The 24,067-nt window shown below is 37.9% G+C and overlaps 1 protein-coding gene across 1 annotated transcript in view; it reads right to left on the bottom strand.

Annotated features, from left to right (window-relative positions):
- Positions 1 to 24,067, bottom strand: part of ZNF407 (zinc finger protein 407) — a 322,326-nt gene that overhangs the window by 119,445 nt on the left and 178,814 nt on the right. The window contains exons 5-6 of the mRNA XM_059815515.1: positions 19,789 to 19,872; positions 10,482 to 10,602 (exon numbers count right to left, since the gene is read on the bottom strand). Coding sequence (XP_059671498.1) covers positions 10,482 to 10,602; positions 19,789 to 19,872 — 205 coding nt within the window. The remainder of the gene's footprint in view (positions 1 to 10,481; positions 10,603 to 19,788; positions 19,873 to 24,067) is intronic.

The raw sequence follows: 24,067 nt of genomic DNA, 5'->3' as shown, positions 1-24,067 counted from the left end.
AGAGTTTTACAGTATTATGAACTGCAGAGTTTCTAGTTGTGTGTTTTTTAAATGATAACATGACTAAAAATAAAAAAAAGACAGCAATGTGGAAGAATATCAGAAGTGTTACTTTAAAGCATTATTTAAATAATACATATATATGTGAATGGAGCTATATTCTAGGAATCATGGTGAAGTTGGGCTGTTTGCCTAAGCAGAAGGAAAAGCAAACTAGAACTGGACTGAAAGTTGGGGATGAACCTGCAGCTGTGTTACCATCTCTGGGAGCACCAGGGAGGTCTGGGCAGTCTTTGAGAGTCAAAAGTCACTTTGTGACCCCCTCTTTACTTCAGGAAGAACAATCAGTTTTCTCTCAGGCTATGAACAGCAGCAGCTATTTCCTCTTTCAGTTGCCATTAGGTATTTTGGTTCACTTACAGAAGGAGGTGGGGAAATAAAAAGCCTCCACTCCAGCGCCCTGGCCTGTGTGGGTGGGAGAAGGGAGAGCAGCATTGCACCAGCTTGTTTCTCCCAGCACACTGAGCCTCAGCGTACATAACCTGTGAGGGGAAGATGAGGAATGCTGTCCAGACTCCACCTTTTCTCCAAGGATGTAAAATGAAAAGCAATAGCTTTGGCCCAAGGCATCCAAGAATGCGGGACAACCTTTTTCTATGTATTTTGGATTCTGAGTTTTCACTTAATTATTTTTCCCTTTCTGAAAGAACACATTTAAAAAGAAATTAAAACACAAAATTCAGGAACTTGTAATATGCAACAGGTTAAAGACAAAAACTGAAGAAACAAAACCTAACAATGATCAGATTCTATGAATGCTACTATGACCGCTTTCAACTTTTTTAATAGGCAGAAAGGAAACTGGAAACTAAAATGCTAATTGATCACCACCTGGCATGTGTAAGTATCTTTGAGGTGTTTTTTTTCCCAGTGGTTTTCCAAAAGAAGACTAATAACACCAGAGCAGCACTCATCAGTTGCAATAGCAAAACAAAGGGCTTTAAATGCTACTTTTTATGAAGAAAGTCTTTAAGAAATCTCAGCAATACCTATGCCTGCCATTCAGATCTAAACAGGCCTAGCAAAACCACAAAGACCATCCAAATCAGGGACAAAATAGTCGTAATGAGCAACTTAATAGTAAGTTACTTGGACAATAAGCTCCTCTCCAGACTGCCTCTTTGTAAGTAAAGCCTCAAGTGAAACACATCCCTGATCCATGACTTATGAGAATAAAGTAAGAGTATCGTACAACACAGTCTGCAAAATGGTTTTAGGGAAAGCAAGCTGTTGTATACAAAATGGCCTGTCCTCCTTATGTCACATTTTGCTGTGGGGAATGCTCTGTCTCCTCCCGGCAGCTCAGGAAAGAGAAAATGCGACTGATGGTATGGAGAGCCACAAAGCACACGTAGACTTTGAGGCAGGTTCTCCATCTTCCTGCCAAGGCTTTTACTGACCAAACTTAAGCAGCAGCTTTGAACCCATGAGGTGTGAAGCAGTGTCCCAGGAACTCCATGCTTCTAAATCTCTGATGCCTCTGTCTCCAAAGCAGATTGTCTAGCGAGCTGAAGATCTCAGAGATGGGCTTTTGGTCCATAGGGGTTTCCCACCCCATCGGAGGGGAGGGTGGCCGGGAGCACCAGCCTCCCAAACCCCAGACACCAACTCAGTCCCACCATACTGTATTGCAGCCCCTCGAAAACACCCGCCAGCCACACTGCAAAGATGTAGGCTTGGCACATTGAGCCCATGGCTTCCACTTTCAAGGCAGGGAGCTTCATGGAGGACCCCTGTGGTACCTGTGTTCCCAAAGTTCCCCAACATACCACTCCGAGGAATTCATGCAGGAGCTGTCACAGGAACAAGGGCAACCCTGCTGGACTCTGCAAGCAACTTCATTTAGCCTCAATAAATCCGGAGTTTCTAATAAAGTCATATTTATTTGGAAAATTGCTCACCAGCATTATAAGTATCTAAGTAGCACCTTTTTCTCAGACAGAGAAGCTCAGTTTTTTCCTCTTCTTTCCTTCCTTCCTTTACTTTCTATTCAACAATTCTTTTCTTTCTTTCATCTTCATCAGCCTTTGAAGGGATAAAAACCTTCCCTTTCTCCCCCTTACACTAGGCTACACCTCTTTCTGGAACCACTTCTGAACTGAATTTGTTTTCTGTCACTTCCTGACATTTTAACCTGTTTTGTATGTCATGTATGAAGGAGGAAGAGGGAAGGTTGTCACAAAGAGAGCATTAATGCAGAGACTTTTTTCCATGGTAATAGCCATATTGCCTGGAGAATAAACCACATGTAACACAACAGGCTAGTGCCTATTAATTTCATTTCTAAGGCCCATAACACTACCAAAATGTTTTAAAGATTGCTAACTACCAGTCAGGGAGTTAGTTGGTAGTTAGCAACAATAATAATTCCTTGTAGATTGACTGCCTCCAAAGATAGCTTTGGCCCTTTTATAATGACTGGATTAGGGATTAAGGAATAATAAAAGAAACAAACATGTTTATTTTTTATTCTTTTTTAACAGGCAAGAGCAAAGAAAACATGTATAGTCACTTTGGCCTTCCTTAAACTACTTTTTACCTAAAAGGGTCATATTAATTAAGCTATGATGCCAATGATTATTTTTAGATCAAAGTATTCCAACAAATGAAAGTTTATTTGTAGACATAAAAGATCTTCACTGTACATTTTTATCAGAAGCACTGTAAGAACAGGAAAATACAAATCTTTTTTGTTACTAAAAGCTATATTAAGACCATAGCCTTGCCATTCATCTTGAGGTTAGTATTAAAATTTTATTTACTATCAAAATACAACCTACTTGAGATTATTTTAGTTTGAAATACATGCTGGTGTTCCAGATTTATAAACATTAATTAACCATATATTAAATATAAATATAGGTATATTTATTGTAACACATTTATGCTCCTTAAGAAGGGGGAATAGATAAGACAGTGATGATTGCATGTGACAGGGAAAAAGAAGTGTGAGGACAGGGAGAAGATAAAATGTGATAATAGAAAACAGTAGTTACATTAATCTATCCACTGCACAAAGTGGTCTTATTCATATTTCCTAAACACCAAATACTTCAGATTTTGGCTTAAGTGTGTCGGACTTTGATTCAAAAAAAAGAGCATCAGTACAGCAGGGGAGAGGCTGCACAAGAAGAAAGGTTTAGGGACAAAGACCAAACTGAACAGCAAGGGGAGACAGTAACTACTGAAAGAAATCAGGAACCTGAGAATGTTTTTGTGGAACTTACTTAAAGTGTGAACAAACTATTGGAGTTCTGAGCTAGGAGCACAACAGGCTGCAACAGAGAGAAGCTGCCAGAAGTTAAAAATATGTAGGAATTTTTACACTGATGTCTAAACGGCTGCATGTCTCAGTAACATTAAACTCAGTGGTCACCCCTGAGTAATTTAGGCTTAAACACATCACTTAAAATTGTTCTTCAAAGACTCAATCCAAAATAAGGCTAGAAAGTATTATCAATGCTTGCAATTGCATGACTGGTTTAAAGATACTGGGGCAGATCCTTAAAGTCCCATGTCCGGTGGTTCAGTGTTAGCATGAGAATCACAGATTCATTGACTTAAAAAGGCAATTTTTAATTCCTCTTACTTACAATGGCCACAGGAAAAAAAATTGAAATACAGGAATAAATAAATAGAAATAAGAAGAGGAAAAAAAAAAACCAAGAAAAGAAGTTGGAGTTACCAATGCTCATGGAATTATTGATGGATTTCCATATCATAAGGAGTAAGTATTATTCATTAAAACAAATAAAATTCCATATTACACATCTACCAAGTACAGTGCATTTACTGTGCTATTAATTAAAAATATGGAAAGTAAAGGACTTCACAAAGCGCCTATACTATTGCATGCTGTGCCTCCTAACAGGGCAATGTCACTCTGGACCATAGTCATGAAGTCTACAAACACCAAAATATTTGTTTATGCGTGAACCTATATGCCTTTTTTTTTAAGAGACAATCATGTTTTACAATACGCATACATTCTCTTAAGCAGTCCATGCAGTGACATTGGCATCTGGCAGGGAGGATGGGAAACGCTGTGAGAGGGAGTTTAAGTTCTTTCGTACACTGCCACCAACACATTTCTCCAAAACTGTAGAGACAGGATTTCTTGGTCAGTGCAGACAGCATACACATCTCCCAATGAGGGCCATGTCATTATTTGTATGCTCTATGCTCTCTGGTTCTCCAAGTTTCTGAATGTTAGGAACCACATCTGATGTCAAGTCTCTTGGTTAACATGATAGTTGATCTGTATTTTGCACTATACCATTATATATTTTTATTCTGAGTTCATCACATGAACTATCTGCTATAACTTATGTGAATATAAAAAGTTTTATTAAGCAACAGAAGCATCATAAAGGGAATAATACTAACCATTGTTTTGTATGCCATATAGACCCTGGAATAACTAGTGGTTTTGTGGCTATACCTAAATTTTATTTCAGATTTTTTTCTTTTATAGACTTAAATGCTACAGCATATTTTATTCCAGATTAATAGAAATATTACCCAATATTTTATCTGAATGTTTATTAAAAACTAAGGGCTGAATAATATTCTGAGGACTCTGCACCTGGGAACTATGCCCATGCACTGACAGAATTTCTCTCTAAACTTCTATCTTCTTTTGTTTATAAGTCTGCTATAGCACAAGGCACTGGATATCCTCAACTCCTGCTGCTGACCACAACAGAAACTTAAGTGCTTCCTGAAGGCCCAGTTTGCTCTATCACATCCATGCATTATTGTCCTTAGCAATTTCTTACTAGTACAAAGTATATTCACTTTTTTTGCCTAATTCTGCCTTGGTGATATATACAAAAAAGTCTTTTTCCACAGCACAGTGGTGGTTGCCACTTGGCGTCCTCATCAGCCTAATGTTCCATACAGTTGTATAACCTAGTTCTTTCCTATACATGCATATTAAATTTCACTGGTTACAAAGAGCATATTAATGTTAACGTTTTAATGATAAATACACTGTTTTACCATTTTATGTAGAAGTTGCCTTAACAGCCTTTCAGTTTTGCTGTGAATAAGTACATATTGTTACCTCAGCATTTAAAGTAGTCCCTAGTTCTCCTTGATACAACTAGGGAATAGCGCACAGCTGATGCAATCATACCAAGAGAACTAGAAGTTATTAAATTCACCAAAATAAACAGAGAGAAAACATTTACTTTGTACATTCTTATGACTTAGGTGCAAATCCTGGAGTGTATTATAAACTGGTCTTTACGATCTATGAACAGATACTATAAGTCAGAGGGAAGTAGGAACTCCCTAGGGATGCTGTCCAAATAAAGAAAAGTAGCCCCTGTGGAGTCACTCCCCCTAAGTCATGCTGCCGCTGCTGCTGAAAACATGCAATGAATCCTTCTGCAGTTGGAATTTCAGATGCCATAATCCCTTACAGAATGTTGTCTAATTATTTTATTATGCATAATAAATGTAAAATATTTATTTTAGTTTACATAATTATATTAAAAATGTATGCTATTTATTCTCAGTCTTGTAAGACATCCTTCACAAGTCATATACTTTACAGAAAGGTGCATTTACGGAATTAATGCTGTTTTGCTGGCCTGGCTCTTTGTTTTATACAGCTTCTAAATCCTCTCATCTATGGCTGCAGAACATCACCAATCCCATGGATGTTGCCCTCCATTCCTTCCTTCCTCTCATTGCCACGGGACTACGCACTGTGTGCAAAATTAACCATACAGTGGAATCCCAGGGAAATGAGAGCCATTTTGTTTAATTACAGCACAGGGATGGCACAAAGTACATTACCATTATACCTGCCCCACACTCTCATGGTCAAAGTTGTAGCAATACTGTTTCTGTATCACAAAACTATGCCGGTGCTCCTCCTGAGCCCTGAACTCCAATAAATTTGACTACGGGAGAAAAGCACGGCTCTGCCTTTTGTGCGACCCCCCGCAAAACAATGTAATGCAAATCCATTTCGTAGTGAAACATCCCCCCACACACCATGAACATAAATTATTACTTGCCTGAGAAGCTGTGATAGTTACATGGAAAGTCAGTACCAATGGGAGTTGAATTTAAAGCCTAACATATGACCAAAATGAGAGTCCTAATTCTTTACTTTAGACACATGCACAAAACCAGTTCTGTTTTTGAAAATGCTCTATATCTGCATCTTTCATTGACATCATAGGACTTAAGGGAGTTCAGCACTGCTGAAATCAGGTTAAATTCAGGTGCCTAAATATGTTGCAGGTTTAGAAAGTCTGGCCACAGACTATGCAGTCAACAGATTTAGAAATCAGTTGAAGTTCACAGGCGTTGTTCAGTTTCAGGAGGTTATATGGCTCTTCACTACTTACTGTGTCCATTACCAAATGCAAACAGTATTGTTGTCAGTAAAACTCTAAGATCATGTAATCTGAAAAGTTTAGCCACATAAGACATCTTTCTTAAACGACTAAGAAATATAAAATAAGCATTGCATATGTAATGGTGGTGTAGGACCCTATGAGACCAATTCTGTATCATAAAATTAAGTTGAACATTAATTAGGAGTGAATCAATACTTTTGTATGACAAAGTACACTGACTTAAGAATGGAGGGACATGCTGTGTGATTTGAAAAAGTAAATGCAAAGGACAATTGTGCATATTTTTATCTAAATAGGGCAAACATAAATTGAAAACACAAATGCGAAAAAATATAACCAAAACATTTAACAAGCAAATTTTTATATTTATGAATATATATATTTTTCTTCCTTTGAAAGAAATTAGATTTTAAAAACTACACTGAAAATATAATTTCAAATTATGATCATTACTAGAAGTTGCATACTGCTATACAGAAAAGCAAATGTTCATCTCTTTGTTATCACTATACAAAAGATTTAGACAAAACTAAATACCGAGCGGTCACCGTACAAAAAGTAGACATGGACGGTAACGTTTTTGCAAGAATATTGAAGTACAAGTGTAAACATAAATTATAAAAGCAACTTGGTAAAATAAAATGAACAAAATCTCCCATTTTCTTTTTGGGACTATGCATGCTATTGAGAATATATAATCTGTGAGCTAAACCCACTAGATTTGTTTATTATTCATTTCAGAAAACCATATCCATTTATGTCTTCCTAGTTAAGAGAAGAATTACCCATGTTGTGGGTTATATAGGGAATAAATTCCCTTTTCTGTTCCATGCAGCCAAAATAAAATTTTTTCCCATAGTATCTCACAGCCTATTTCACTTCAGTTTTTGGAGAAAAAAAAAAAAAAAAAAAAAAAGAAAGTGTTCTAGGTGCCTGTCCAGTCACAGGTGATCCTGATTTTCATAACAGTTCCTAAATTCAGATTAGTTTCTTTTAATAGCCTTTCTTTCTGCACTTCTAGCCAGGATTAGCTAGCCTTTCACTCACTAGACTGGCAAGTTTTTGCAGGATGATTGTTCACAGTTTCCTCCCAAGGAACTGAAAAGCTTGAAATCAGGAATCTCTAAGAACCCTCTGAGCACTGATGAGCTGAACAGGAATAATTAAAATACCTTGTATTTAGACACTCTTTTATTTCAAGTCTCTCAAACTACTTTATAGAATAGAGAGATCACTTCACCTATCAGTGAAAGGAGACTTTATGGTAGCACTAACAATACTCTACTCCATATCGGTACACAAAATGAGGAATATTCACCTCGCTGAAACTCCAAGGGTCATTAAAGAGTCTGCAGTTGCCAAGCAACACTAAACAGCAACATCTGAAACAGTCTGGATGAACTTACAGTGCAAGGGCTGAGCTGAAAGCACCACAGTGAGAACTCGACCACTAGATATGGGGGTGAATTTTACCACTAGGTCAGCAGATTTTAGAATCTTGATTTTATGTTTTCTGTAGGTGACACTCGCAAGAGTACATACCATCTGCTGAACTGGTATAAAGGACATTATTTACAGGGCTGCTAATACCTTTCCATGAAAAAAGATAGTACTGGGTGAGTCGACAAGGAGGCAACATGTGATTCCCTTAAAAGTATATTTTACAACAAAAAAAGAGAGAGGAAAAAAAAAAGAGAGAGGTGGATAGAGAGCAAAAAATATACTTGCCAACAAGGCTGGCTAATATCCCAGGACTGTGGAAACAGGCAGGCACAAGCAGGACTGCTGGGCTAATAAATACAGCAGACCCTCTGCTGACTCCTCTGCAGCTACACAGTGCCTCACTGCCTCTATGAACTTGCAGCAGCAGCAGCAGCAGCAGCAGCAGCAGCAGCAGCAGCAGCAGCAGCAGCTCTCTGATTCCTGCATTCCTGCCAGATGTTTTTCAGCTGAGCTCAGAACAAATTTCCTGCAGAATCAAAGCTTCATCAGCTGCTATCTGTAGAGATCAGCCTCCAAAGATTAGGTCAAAATTGGCCTGCAAGGGGTGGAAACTAACATCCTTTTACCATGAAACATTTATTTTTCAGTAATATAGAGGCAGGGGATGCTCAGAGATTTCTTGTTAATCCTGACAAAATAATTTATGCTTGCTTCTTCTCTAATAACCTCCAATATAATAAAAAACTAGTAAAAAACTTGTCATTTCTTGGAATTTCTAGCCCATACAGAAAACTGCCCATCCAAAGAAAAATTATCTCCAGTCTTTCACTAACAGAATGTTGAAGTTATGCATTTTGTCACACTGAGTGAGGGAACTGCACCCACTCATTCCGTGTAACAAACCCCAAACTGCAAACTGATTCACATCTACAACGCTCCCAGTCTCTAGGGTCTTCAAGCCAGGAGCTCAAACCCACTGTAACCCACCTCTCATTACCTACTTCTGTAATAAGACTATTCCTTCCAATCAGGACGGTTCATTAAAACGGATGACCCCGAGATTAAGCTTCCTCAAACATGCAGCATCAAAGCACTCCTTTTACCTTCATTGCAGCACATCATGTCACAATATCGCTTGTATGATCTCACTTCACTCAACACAGGCCTTTTAACACAACCACTCTGACAAACACAAAACCACCTCTCTTTCTCAGATGACTTACTGAACCCAACAGAAACACTTCTAATTTAAAAACAAAAAGAAAAAAGAAAAAAAAAGCAGGGGGACTTTTAAGGCAACAGCACAGAAATGGAAGGCCCCCTCGAGGTTATCAAATTCAGTTCTCTGCAGTTCTAGGCAGTAATTTAATAGGTGCTCAATACAGAAGATTTCACAGAACATTTGCTCCACATGCACAATCCAATGCAACAAAATTTTTTGTACAGAAACTGCATGATCACTTTACTGTAGAAGCTTTCTGTACAGGAGCTTTCCGTAAAGTATCTCATAAATAGCGTGAAACCAGATATTATGAGAGAGGCTAGCCTTTGTTATACAATCTTCTTTTAGGAAACTACATTAAAACTTGTACTAAAAGAACATTACAGTCGTATGCTCAGCATTAAAACAAAATAAAAAATGCTATAGTGGTATAATCAAATGTTTAACTTTCTCCTCTTGCGTGCATGCATCACAGCACATGCATCGCATCACATAATCATGTCATTTATCAAATATCATACTGATTTTTAAAAAACTTTTTGGACATCAACTCTTGCAAATTGCTCATGAATAGCTTCTATGGATTCCTTTCTAGTACACATAGACTAGCCACCTCACTGCAAGGTATTAAAAGTATTCAAGATTGTAGAAGTATGTTTAAGAAGAGTAAAGAATCATTTAAGAAGCAATATGAGATCATTTAATAAGTAGTCAATAATAAACAAAAGACACATGGCATCAGCACCACAAGCAACCTTAGCTCTCCATTCATGTGATTTTTAAGAACTTAATCTACTGTCCTAACAGGATGGGTTTTAATGGTGGAACATGGGAGACTTCCCATGCAAACACCTTAGCCAACTCTCATCCAAACAACTTGGCTGGCAAGGAGAAGTAAAACTGGAGCAGAAAAACAAGACTCTGCAGCACTGTAACTAGCTCCAGTTGCTTCCTGTTCTAATACGTGTCTGGTGAGTATTTAGGCTGCTAAGCCTTTTAGGGGACTTTTCCTTTCTTGGTGAAATGGCTGCAACTCAACCGAGAAAAATTTCAAAACTGTAACTGATTTGAAAAGGCGATGCAGATAAGTGGCCTCACCATGGAGAATTCTAACAGACACTAGAGCAGCTGTGAAACAAACACTCAACATTAGCACTGCAGTGTTACCACTAAAAGGTTTCCCATCATTTGTTTTTCTTTATAAAGTAATACCTAAATACTGAAGACTAAGTTTTTAAATTTAGCTCCTAATTTAATACGCAATTACTGCTGCCCTGATGGTGTTTTAATGGCAATATATTTTTATTGGTGACTTCAAATGAACCTCATCTGATCACCTTAACCCTTCTCTCATCATGCTTTAGTTAATGACTCATTACCTGTAGTCACACCAGGGACATCTGTAAGGCTTTTCTCCAGTATGGACACGCTTATGTCGTGTCAGATGCGATTGTGTTGTGGAAGCGAAGTTACACTCATCACATTTGAATGGTTTCTCTCCTAGAAAGTGACAAGAGAAGATATGCATTTTCAGTTTTCATCAACAGAAAAGGAAGACAAGTCTAAATTTCTGGCAAATCCCTTGAGCTAGATTTTAGCCCATATATATATATATATAACGGCAAATACAAAATAGATTTCCAAATACAATGTATTCATTGCAAAATAATATTCTTACTATGACATATACAAGTCAGTAGCCAGCTGACTTCCCATGTGGTGTCACACAGCAGCAAAAAGGAGCAAAGAACTGCACTGAAACAGGGTAACCATGTTACTGGGCCTTATTTCATGAAAATATCATCACCAGGTGACAGGCATTCCTCTCACCCTACACCTTCTGTTGAAGTTGGGCCCATGAACAGCCATGAAAGCAACACTGTTGGAGACAGAAGGTGAGAAATCAGTCTGAAGCTTGTACTCAGTGCCTGCTCAGAAAGGAACATCTCTGGGAGGACAGTGTCTTTGTTTTTGTCTCTAGTCCTGGATTTTTCATCTTATCCATTAAATAAAAACACATAAACCAGGACTGAGAATATGAACCAGAACTCAGTGCTCCATTCCCCCTCTCTTGCCTGCTATCCTTCTGCCCTTGTGAATCTTTTCCGAACAGTGGGCCAATTTCAGCAGAAGGACTTGAAAGGTTAATGAAAAAAACCCCAAAACAACAAAAACCAACCACCAAACCTAGACTAGGACAATAAGATTTTCAGAAAACTAAAATTCAATCTCTGCTGAATGTGCAACTGCACTGAAAATTTCTAGGGGACCACTAATTAAAGAAAGATAAAAATCTCTAGCTTATAAGTGTTTATGTGAAAAGAGTACTTTTCATTCCAGCGGAGGGGTCCACCCCTTAGAAGACACTAAAACAAAATCTCATGACAGATACACATATTGTGACACTTAGCTGAGACACCTGCATCCCATTTTTCCAACTGGTTGCTCCAGAAATATTCTGTGTAGCTCACAGGCACATGTAATTACCATTTAGGGAGGAAACAGGTTTCTTTTTGTATGCAGAAGACAAAAGGCATCTCCTAACTTACGTGATCTTGACTGCATTGTCCAAGCCTTCGGAAGTATTTATCCTAAAGACTACATAAGGAATCAACATTCCTAACTTAATAAGTCTGAATAAACTGCTAGGGATGGACACCTACACTGTATACTGTTCAGAGGTCTGGAACAGGCAGTTTCAAAATTGAGCCCTAAGCCTCTTAGCAGATACAATTTGCAGTTTTTCGGACTGACAGGAGACACACCACCAGCAGAAGACACATCACTAGCAGAAGGCCACTCCCAAGCAGCCATGCCTCCAAGCCAGATTTTTCAAGCCTGCTTCAAGCATGAGACACTCAAGACTTCCAAAGAGACTTTGCCAGAATTCTAAGAAGAGAGAGAAATCTGCATTTTTCATTCTTGCAGACTGTTGAGGTTTTTTTTCTCCCAAGGCAAAAAGAAATGCAAGGTCCTCAGACCTGAAAAGCCCATAAGGCTGTAAGGAAGGACAACGGAGCAGCCTGTGAAAGCTCCATAAAGAGTTGGAATAATTGCTTTTAGCAGCCGCTGGAGAGAATACCAGGCACTATTTTTCATTTATTGTTTCACGGGACAAGAAAAGGTGAAGGGGCAGGACACAATGCAGAAGCCTCTATGCTGGACAAATTGAGACTGCTAGGAAGTATGTCTTTCCTGCCCCAAATGGGGTTTTCTTGTCAGACACTGACTCTCTGCTCTGGAGAAGCTGATTCTCCCAGCAGCTTGAATGGTACTGGCTGCTGCTTCAATTAAACTCTCTGGGAGGCCACAGACTCCCTAGCAACGTAACCTGTTCTTGAACTGAAGATTTCCTGCGCCTGATTTATTTTATCTTCTGGTATTAAAGAAGATAGCAACATTTTCAAGCCTAAGAAGGAAAGCCACAGGTATTTTAGATAACATACATACTTATTTTAACTGCTTTCATTTAAAATGCATTAGAACCTTGCCAACTTGCCCCCTTGCAAAAAAAGCAGATCTGAACTGAAAGAAGATTTTTAGTTTGCTATTCAGGGGAGGATGGATCAGGTAAAGGTTTGCTGCTGTGCTGGAGCAGGGCTAGCGAGGCCAACAGACGAGCGAGGGCCCGTGGAAACCAGGAGGGCTTTCAAATTCCATCGTGACCAAAAGAAAAATGATAATCCTTGCCCACTGCTCCAGGAAGTTTCTCCTTAGGAAATCCTTGTGGCTAACTGCTCCTGTCAAGTGCACTATGTGTAAATCTCACCTGACAGAAAATACATCACAGCAGCACCACACAACAAAAGCCAGCTAAACTGCGAGGAAAAAAGACGTCCTAGCATGGCTGGTAATTCTTAGCAGCTGCACAGGAGAAAAAGTATTTATTTTTATGAAAAAATAACCAGGTTGATAAGTACAGTTGAAAAAATCTAAAAGATGACTAGGTATTTCTTTGTGTTGGGGAGTGTTGAAGAGTATATTAGCTGTAGCAGCAGTACTTTTATTTATTTGTTTAAGTTTTCCATGGACCCACTAATTTAAGTATATTTCGTCTTCCTTATCTTTGGGCCAGAATGCTCTTTATCAGCCTTTGTGCCCCAATTTTCCTTTCCCCCTTCCTGCCCGCAGACATTTCAGGCAATAAACTTAATTTTATTTTTTAATATGGGCTACCATTAAGTATTCCAGGAGGATTCTCCCTCACCCCCAGTCAAGTTTCTAATTAATACAAAATTAAAATAACACAAATCAAAAAAGCAATACTAACAGTATTTTTTAAACAACACTGTGTAGTAACTATAAAATAGTGTATCCAGAAATGTGCAAGTAAGAAAAAAGTCTATGTATTTAAAGATTAATAAAGGTAAAAAACCCCAAGCCTACCCCCGCCCCCCCCCTCCCCCCATCATAGAAGACTTGTCCATGCCTCACCATCTATAACTGTATCAATAACAAACCCCACGAAAAGGAAGGGTAAGTGCCGCAAAATGCCCCCATGGTCAACAAGCTCTGTGGGGGAAAAAAGGAATGACACATGTTCCAAGATCAAGGACCCACTATCTTTGGAGTTTTTTATTTTCTTCTTGACACAAGCACTTTCAAAAAGCTATGTTTCCTAACCACTGGTTCACAAAAGAAGAAATGGTTTTGCTTTTTTGACAATACTGCAAGCAAATTCTGAAGTGCATCGCCTGACATGGAAAATTTCAGCTCCAACAATCCAAGTTTGGGAAAGCACCTGATAAAAGGGTCAGATGATGGGGAGCACCAGTCTGTACAAAAGCAGTTATTAAGCTTAAGGCTTAATAGACTAAGGCTTTCTTTTTCTCTTGCCTCTCCAAATTCTGCACTGACTTCTTTCACCATCTATCTTAGCTTTCCCCCCTGGCCCCCTCAAATTATTTTTCTTTTTCTTTACTTCTTCCTTTTTTCTCTGATTTTACCTCTTTTGAATTCTCTGTCTTTGATGATGAGCTTTTTAGGACACAGAGCATATCTCACTGCAATCATAAATTTCTCTGTTCAGTTAAGTACTTAACGTGTACTTTTTAAAGGAAAAATGAAATAATACAATAACAAAAACTATAAATCTTGGTGATAGATGTTGATTTGTGGATGGCAAAGTGAATTTTTTATTTATAATCATGACTGTCCAGACAATTTTTACCTATAGGTGATATACAGCATTCATATGAATGTGCTACTGAGGATCCAGCTTTCACATAAATGAAGGAAAAAATTAAAAATCAAATGGTGCCTTCAATTTGCAGGTCTTGAGCGACTAATCAGAATCTTAGTAAGATGGAAGAAATCTTACCTTGGTTGTCTCAACAGGAAACTATTGCTTTTAGTCCTATTTGTCTTTCACATGATGTGTTGAGTAGCACAGAAAGAATCCTATAAGATTCATTTGACCTGAGGAATGAGTAGACCACAAAACGCAGCCATCTGCTTACATGTTACAGGATTTTTCTTCTTATTTCCAATTCTTTCTAGTGTTTGTTAAGGCTGTTCCCTGGAGAGGCACTTATAGGTTTGCTAACGAAGCCTGAAGTATATTAAAGTAAATTCTGTTTGCTTTTAGTCTGGTCAACTTTTTTGCATATAAGACATATAAAAGTAAGTACATCCTTGCTCCCTTGTTTTCTTATGAGAAACCCTGTAGATGCCATAGGGTTGCTCTTCCATAGCAAAAATGATTGACATTTGTACGCTCAGAAACGGGAGGAAAATTGTTCCACTAGACAATTTCTCTGCAGTAGAGAGAAAGTTTTACAATACCCAGGTTTTTGGCGTCATTTCTGGCCGAAAGTTTGCTGTAATAAAGTTCCACGCTCTGCTACAAATGTTAGCATAAATGGAAAAGGAAAAACAACACAGATCCCCTTCAAATTTCACCTCTCCTCTTGCTGAAAAGAGCAGTAAGTCTTCTTACTGTGCTACATTTTCTGTGGTATTCAACATGATAATTTTTTTAAGCTGTGGTGGGGAAGTTGAAGGGAAGAGGCTACATTATACATTAAATTCAATGCCGAGTAATGTAACTACACATTAAAGTCAAAGAGCAGTTCACATGAGAAATAGAAACACAGAGTGAGTCACTCATCTGGATAAAAACACATATATTATTAAATTTTCTTTCTTTATGACATTGACCTATAAATGTCTCCAGAAGCGCAAGATTGAAATGAGTGAGCAGAAGCAATCTTACAAACAGTGATCAGTACGATATAAGCTACCATCTTCAAAAATTTATGAAAATATTTGAACAAAGACACAATCTTCTTAAGCAGTTCCATAGGTTCAGGGTGACTCTCATAGAACTGCTGTGCACAGTAAGTGTACTTACCTTCTAACACTCTACTACTGTAATGTACTTCTATGATCCCAAGGAAGATTCCACCACAACAACGCATGAGAAGTAAATGTAGAGTGCCATTGTGTAGAAGATGAGGATGGGGTTTTTGCAATTTGCAGGAGTACTAACCAACATTAAAAAAAGAATGTCATGCAAGAGAAGACAGACTGTGACTGATCAGCACTGTTGGAGGGAGCCAGCTACTACAGCACGAAGTGGAAGTTTACTGGGAAACATGCAGAAGAAGGGAAAACTAGAGTGGTACCAAGAGGCAGACAAACAAAGGAGGAGATCAGAACAACAAGAGCAAGAACATAAAAAAAATATTAAAATTAAGAATTAAGTGTTTTCATGTTTTCATTTCAAGCCAGAATTAATTACCTTTGCTTGATTTTCTCTCTTATGCAGTTTCCTAGTTAATCATGATTAAGGCGAAATATTTAAATTATGTGATATTATATGTTTCTTCCATGTGTGTGTGCATGGTTTTGGTGGCTGATTTAGGGGTTATTTACTCTTTTTTATTACAAAATTCAGATAATCGCTTAAATTCTTTGTGGAATTTAACTAATTCTAAATTCAGCCAACACTAAAATTTGCACTAATTATTTATCTTGCTACCTTCAGTCAGATTTTCTTACTGGGACAAAATCTGAATCAAAAAAAATTGTTTCAGGATGACTCAAAAGATGAAAATTTTTCCTCCCGGTCATGTTGAGACACCACAACTACAGCATCTACGTTCTTCCAGCACCGCAAGCTGCCCCTTATTTACCACAGAGCACCAGCTGATATTGCAAGCAGTCTAAGTTTCTTGAGACAGTTTCTGCTCACAGCCTAGGCAGCCACAAGTGCCTATTGCAAAGCATTCAACAAAGACAGAGATGTAAATATTCTTTACAGTGTAGAAGAATTCTGATCAAACTCTGGACCACTCTTGAAGTTGCCATTGCTTCAATTAAAAAAATAGAAGATCAGGCCACTGATATTTACATAGCCAGTAAAAGACTTGCCGATTTCACAGATTGATTCTTGCAGAACAGGACTGGAAGAAGATGCATTCAGATCATAAAATAATGCTAAAACATTTTACCAGGACAAAACCAGCTGAAGACCTAGCTTATTCTGTGTTCAAAGTGTGTGCTTCTCACAGGACCAGGTCAGTCATTAAGGACATAACATATTTAACATAGAATAAAAAAGTCAACTGGTGAAACACCAGGGATTTCTTGAGAGGTCAAATTATTTTTTTCTACTTCAGTTCTACTTTACAGTTGAGAAAGTCTATATCAAGGAAATCTGTATGGAGATGCATCATGTTTGCAAATAAATAAAGTACAAACATTTTTCAAGTCTTAAAATTAATGGCTTTTTCTTCAGTTTAACACTCCTGTACTTCTTTTCATTTAAAAACCAGAAACATATCTTCCAGGGATAACATCCTATTTACCAAACGAGTCCCTACATTTTGCCCCACGAGTGACTGAGGGCCAGATTCTGCCAGCTTATTCACACTGAGTTATACTTTATGCTCCCTGTAATATTTCCAAAGAAAATGCATCTTTCACAAGGGAAAGGTATTTCTCCAGGTACATAAAAATAATCTCATCTAAAAAGAGAGGAACAGAGTAAGAAATAGCAGACTCAAGAGCATCAAAAGCCTAAGTGGCTGGTCCTACAGCCAGTCTTCTCTTGTGTCAAATATCTATCAGCAGCTGAACATTTCTCTGGGGTGTCAGGACATCTCAGGCCTTGAGGCTGGGACGAGAGGAGGCTTGTTAAGCCGGTTAAGACTCCTCAACTACATGTGAGGATTTGCTCATTTGCCCTTGAATCAAGGGTCTCTGACAGGTGATAGAAGTAAATCTTGGATTGGAAGATGTTCTGTGTCAGCTCCCTAGACAGCTTGTATTACAGTAGGGAATTATTTAAGCCATTTAGACTATTTTTGATACCTATCCCTTTCAAACCTGATTGTAATTTGCTTTGGCATTCTGCTCTGGGAAAATTGTGCCAACTGGGGACACAGAAGAAAAAATACAGGTACAAAGAGTGCATGCAGCTAAGGACTGAGATAAAGTTGTGCACTGGATGAAAATACAAGGGAACCCATGGTAAGTGCAACAATGCAGGCAAAGGTGGATTGTGTCATTCTCCTTGAAACAAATAGAAGCTACAGATAATTTTTCTGCTAAAGAACCATCTCTGATTGTTTGTGCCACAGAGGCAGATAAATGCCAAAAAGACAGATCCCTCTGCCTCTGAGATACTGTCCTGTACAGTATAAAGTTAATAGCAAAGTAATAACGAGCCTCCAGTCCTGACATAAAATATAAAGTTATGCCTGCTAGATGCAAGCTTCATGATCTATAAACTGTGAATCCCTGTGATCATAGCACAAAAGTCTCTACCATACTGGCAAAAGAAAGGCAAAATGGCATCGAAAACCTGGACAGCTTTTCACCAGGAACATACCATATTTTCAGCCGAATTTTGGACATAAACCAGGAAATAAAATATTTTTTCTATCAGCTTGTGGCCTAATGATACAAAAAATATAAATATATAACCAATGATAAGGGCTTACACTTCTGAGAAACCAGATCTGCACTCACATAATAGGTAAAGACAAGAAGGGTAAAGACAAGAATATGCATTTCTTTCACTTTTCCATTCTGAAATAATTGTATATCATTTGTGTGGCTGCACTGACTGTAAGTCCTAGACATATGCATGATCCCAGTGTACCACATGGCAGGCCAATCAAAGACAAAAGGTAGTTCCCATCCCACTGATAGCTATTATTTATTTCTACTAAAGAAAAATGAATCATTTTCATTCTTAGCCCACCTTTGGTAACCTTTAGCCAACATGTGAAAATTCCTCAAAGCTCCAGAAAAATGGAAACCATTAGTTATAATTGAAGCATACAACTTCCATTCCGGTAGTTGCAATTGCTCCTGTTATCATTCAGAGAGTGTAATACTAAGAGAACTTATTACATTTACTAAATGCCTTTTCTTGGACACTTTAAAAATTCAAACTCCCTGCAGTGAATGGGAACTGACTGTGGCAGTACTTTCACACAAACGTATGTTCCTTGTTATCAGAAGAAAAATTCTGAAAGTATGATTACTGGGCAAAAGTTTGGCCCTGCATATTTTTTTTTAGAGCCTATCCGTTTCAAGATACTGCTTAACTGGCACTGAAAAGCCCACCTTTTTGAAAGCATCAGACTCTCCTCCCAATATGGTTGCTTTAATAAACTGAAAACAGGGTGGAAAGAATGGCTTCAGGCTCTCAAGAAAGAGAGTAGCTGTTCTGCTCTCCAGGAAATTACGCACTTAGATGGTGTATGTCCTGAATCAAGATTAGTTTATTCAGGGACATAATAAAATCTCCCACTGAGATTCCTTTACAAAATCCATGGAAAATTCATGATGTAACAACTACAGCTTCTCATTTGTTAGCCATTTCTTTCCACTGTACATTAGACAATGGTCACTTAACTCACACAGCAATTCCTGATGATATTACATTATCCTCATGCTAGTCAGTAAAACAAAAGCTACAGTGGCTTAATCAGCAACACTCTGCGTCTGTTTGAACAAAATCTATTCAAATAATCAAACACAAAGAGCTACTAAAAAGCACAATTAAGGTAAAATGTATTAATAACTGTTTAATACTTACACTTTTTCTGGTCTTCTGAAACTAAGAACCAATTTAATTTTATCTGATATTAAATTTTTATAACAGGTGGTAGGAAAGTTTTACTAATTTTGGGAGAGAAATCCTGTTTTACATGCTAACCATGTGGTAACTCTTAAAGTTGCACCTATTAATTACAAACTATCTTAAAATTACAAAAGGGCAACTGAAACAACACTAGCTTTCAACTATGTCTCAGTCCAAAATAATGGATTAATCTATATGTAGTCTCTAATTTTCACCCAGGGACATTCTAGCAGACTCTTGCAAAATCTTCACAGTAGGTAATCTATTTGGGCCTTGGAAAAAAAAATCAGTAGACTTAGCATTCATTTAAAGAAGAAAGCCAGTCTTTACAATTCTACTTCCTTCAGAAAAAACACCAAAAATACACCACCACCACCCCCCCCAAGCAATTATTCAAACTCCCAGCTAACAGATTTGATGCAGACCTTGGGCATACACATTTTACAAAAATGAGAAAAAACAAAGTGAACAATGAGACGATGTATTATTTGTGCTGTAACGTGCTATTTGACTTGCGTTACTCTCCAGCGTAGAGGGACTCCCTTGCTGGGGAAAATAGAGCAAAGAGTAAAGACAGCTTTACTGACCTGTGTGCTGCCGCCGATGCTTGGTGAGGGCATGACGTGTCCCGCCGGCAAAGCCACAAAGGTCACAGAGGAACGACTTCTCGCCTGTTGCAACAATAAACAGATGAGGGACTGCGGAGGTCACAGATCATTAAAACATATCTATCAAGGCTTTCAGGGTTACTAATTCCTCCAATCAAATGTTTCCATGTAAATATGTCAAATGGGAATGAAATTACCACTGCGGTTTATTGACTGTGATAAAATCTGAAAAGCACCACTGAACATAATTACATACTTGTCAGACCCATAAAAATTAGCTTTATTATCAATGGAATGGTTTTGTACAACTTCATTTCTGTTAGATGTCTTCCAGATGGGGCTGCTTTATGCACTTGAACAGTTTTTATGCATATCCTGATTTTTTACAATTCCCATACATCTGGCCTTTCTGTGCTGAGTAAAGATTGCCTGGAAAAAAAGTTAATATACTGTATATATGATTCTGCTTAAATAAAATATATTGAATTTACTAACAAATTAAGGGTACTGAGAAATTTTCAACAGACTACATCACAGTCATCTTTAGTTACCTTCTATTTATTAATAAGTATTAAATTATTTTCTTGAATATACAGTAGAGCCCAGGCAACAATAAAAGCCACATTATTCAGTACCAGTGGCAATTCAGCACTGTTTATGTTTCTAAAGTTTTCATGACATAAAGAAAACAAGTCTGGGGATTGCTATTGAAATTGCAGGAGAACTTGTAGTGTTCGTCTTCAAACGATAATTCTTCATTCCAAACCTCTGGGCCAATTCGAGAGACTTTTGCCAAGCTCAGTACTCATTAGAAGTGTGTAAATGCTCTCATTTTAGGGTTTTTTTTTTTTAATAGAAGCTAGGATTTTGCCCTGTTTATAAATACAGTCTATCATTTCACAGCAATATTTTTACTCAGTCTGTACTAACATGCACAGCAATTTCAGCCCATGAAGGCCACATGGAAGGTCATTATGAATTAATAATGCTGACCTCAGATAGAGACTCAATAACCTCAGATAAGACTGAAATTTTAAAAATATTTTGTTAAAAAGAATCGCATTAGTCATATGGAGCCAAATTGTCTCCTTCACAGTAACATAGCGGAGAGGGGGCTGGTGGGGCAATGATGCTGAATTCATTGAAACTAACAGTCTCCTTCAAATTCTTGCCCGTGGGGAAGGAAATTCAGTTTCTACAAAAGACGGCTGGGTTAAGAGGTCGCGTGTCAAATTACCAAGTCCTCCTATGAAGACAGAGGGATGGAAACCTCCACGTTGTTTATTCCCACGCAACCAGACACGCTAATACATGGACTTTCTGGAAAAGCACAGTGCCTCAGCTAACTTTGAACGGCATTAATATAAGCAAGAGGCCATCTTGTGAGTGGGAGCTCCCCACAGATCACCACAGAGACCCGCTGCTCTCTTCCACCGCTGTCTCGATGGGGTGCCCCAAGGGAACCCCAGCTCCCCACCCTAGTCGCCGCAGCACAGGAGTCCCTGGGACCAGCGCTACAAGGAGGAAAGCAATTCCTTCAAAGAGTCCAAGGCAGCCTGAACCCCGCTGCTAAAATGGGATCAATAAAAATGCTGACTAACATCCACCAGCTAGCTAGCCTATGAAATGCGACTGGCACGTAATAATCTCCAGTTCAGAATAAAGCAAACGGTGTCTTGTTATTTTTTGCACCCAAATCTGGTCATGAAAAGCAGACTGAAATTTTACAGGACTTTGGGCTTTTTTGAAAATTTGGTCCATTGAGGAGAGTATCCCAAGACAGTCTCTAAGGTGCGAAATAATTTCAGTACCTCCATTTAGCAATCAGTTCTAGCCATCTGTGATTATAACTGAATTAAAAAAACCCAGAAAAAGCAGAATGGAAACCCATCCTAACTATCACACGGAGACTGCATACGTGCTAAATGCTGTATCAAAGTCTGCATTTTACTGCAAAATGTTTGTCAGTAATATTATTGCTGAGGTTATACATGATTGTTACACAGAGATTACTGCATAATCTCTTTCCTTTGGTTTGTTTTTTTTTTTTTTTGTGGATTTGTTTATTTGTTATCGGGGTCTTCAGTATGTAGCTCTTCAATTCATCAAAATATCAAAGGAAAGCAATAGAAAGACTACACATAATGCTTAATTATTATTAAATATTAATTTAATTAATTAATCAATTTTAAGTATAAATCTTTCTAACTAGCTGTAATGCCTAACACTCCAGCATAAAATTCACACTTTAAAGTTAAATGCTGTTCCATGCCTACCAAGAAATTGCTCATCATCTACATATTGTCGTAAATTAGCTCATGTTGTGTTTAACATCCAGGAGCAGACTTCAGTATGGCCTGCAGCTTCATACACTAATGAGGACACAGAGTACCCATAGCATCTTTGCAAGCTTACGGATTTACTGGGTAGTTTGTATTTGGGCCTTTGGAACTGCTTTTTGAGACACACAGAAATGATTCAAAACCAACAAAAGCTTTAAAATAGGGGAATCGATCCACCCTATAAAATGATTTGCCAGTTAAATACTCCACACTCCTCTAGGTCGGCTCTGGGAGCTCTCATGCAGGCAGGGCTCTTGATGGAGTCAGTGAGGCTTTGGATCTGAAAACAGGAGACTGGAGGAGATTTGGCCCCTGCTTTTTAAGCTCAGGAAAGGTGGTGATGCATTTGATTTTCTGCAACATTGATTTTTAGGCATATTAATGAATTAATTACCTTATTTGGGTATGTATTGTAGTATATGCACAAATACATATATCCACACAAACACACAGAGAAAACTTCATCACCTGTGACTTTAAGTTCAACTGCACAGTATTTCTTAGCCCTGAAGCTTGATGTGGGTTGAATCCCTCATATCTAGACATAATATTTCATTTGACGTTATAGGCATGTATTGATACATAGATGTATTTTACATTCTTCTGGATATGCTTAACAATTTTATCATTCCAGCATCAAAATTTGCGACTTTTTAACTTTTAGGAAAATGTAAAGGCAATATTTCACTTGCTGTACAGGGGGCTGATCTAACTTGCCATGTTTATATGATAGCAGAAATGCAATAGAAAATGGTCCTTTTCTTAACAACTTGAATTAGTTTCAAGTGTGCCATTTTGCATTCAAATGTAGAAAGACACGGAAACCAATCCTTTATTTTCTATTAGAAAACAGCCACTGTCCCCTATCTCTCATTATGGTGCAGACTACAAGACCTAACAACAAAAATCCATATTATTGATCTAGCCAAGTCTCCACAATTATTCTTTAGAAGGAAACGCCGACGATAAATTACATCTGCACTGGCTTTTCATCTGCTGTTCGATATAAGTGATCTCTCAGGGCAGGCTGGAGACCTTAAATCGTCAACACCCTTGTCAAAGAAGCTAAGGAGGCCTGGGCTTCCCACAAACAGCTTTGGAGGAACTTTTAACCTACTGTTTCAAGCTATAGCATAGATGTTTAGAAAATGGGGAAGAATCTGCTCAGGAAAAATAAACAAATATTTTTATTTCCAGTGAAAACACTGCGTTTGATCTTGGTGAGAAAATGGCCAGACTGTAAGTGCAGCATGATTTTTCCAAGTCTCTTTTTCACTTTCCCAACCACACAGATGTCTAAGTTCCTAGAAGAGCTCAGATAATGTAATGTCAACCTTATACCGCTTTTCTTTATGTACTATAATTATATGAAGCCTAATAGAATTTCAAAATCTGCATTCCATACATTTATTTCTTCTGAAACCAATGTCACATATTGGTTGTATGAAAAATGATATTTACTGTTATTAGCACTGAATGGTATTTTTAAGGACTTCGGCATATTTCACAGGCACTTATTTTCTAGACACTGCACTTGTCACAGCTTAAGTTTTATTTAACTTCAAACCTAGAATTAACAATGCCTGTTCCCTTGCTAAAGGTTCTGTGTAACTTAAATCAATTAAATTTAAGTGCATATTTTACAAAAATGCTCACTTGACCCATCTGGAATACATCACCAAATTTGATTTTTTTTTAGTAATTATGGTTCTCTGAACAAAAAGAAAATCAAGCCTGTATTTCAGAGGGTATTTTACTTGAGCATACAGTGCCACACACACATAAAGGCTGCAAGGAGAGGAAAGGATTCCTATTAAAAATAACAAGTGCTGAAGAGCGTATTACTTCTGCTGTTTCCTTTGCACCTGTACTCAGTTAACTGAGCTTCTTCACATAAAACCTGATTGCTCTTAGTC

This window comes from Gavia stellata, chromosome 3 (genome assembly GCF_030936135.1).
Source record: "Gavia stellata isolate bGavSte3 chromosome 3, bGavSte3.hap2, whole genome shotgun sequence".
NCBI lineage: Eukaryota > Metazoa > Chordata > Aves > Gaviiformes > Gaviidae > Gavia > Gavia stellata.
This window is presented reverse-complemented; position numbering and strand designations above follow the sequence as displayed.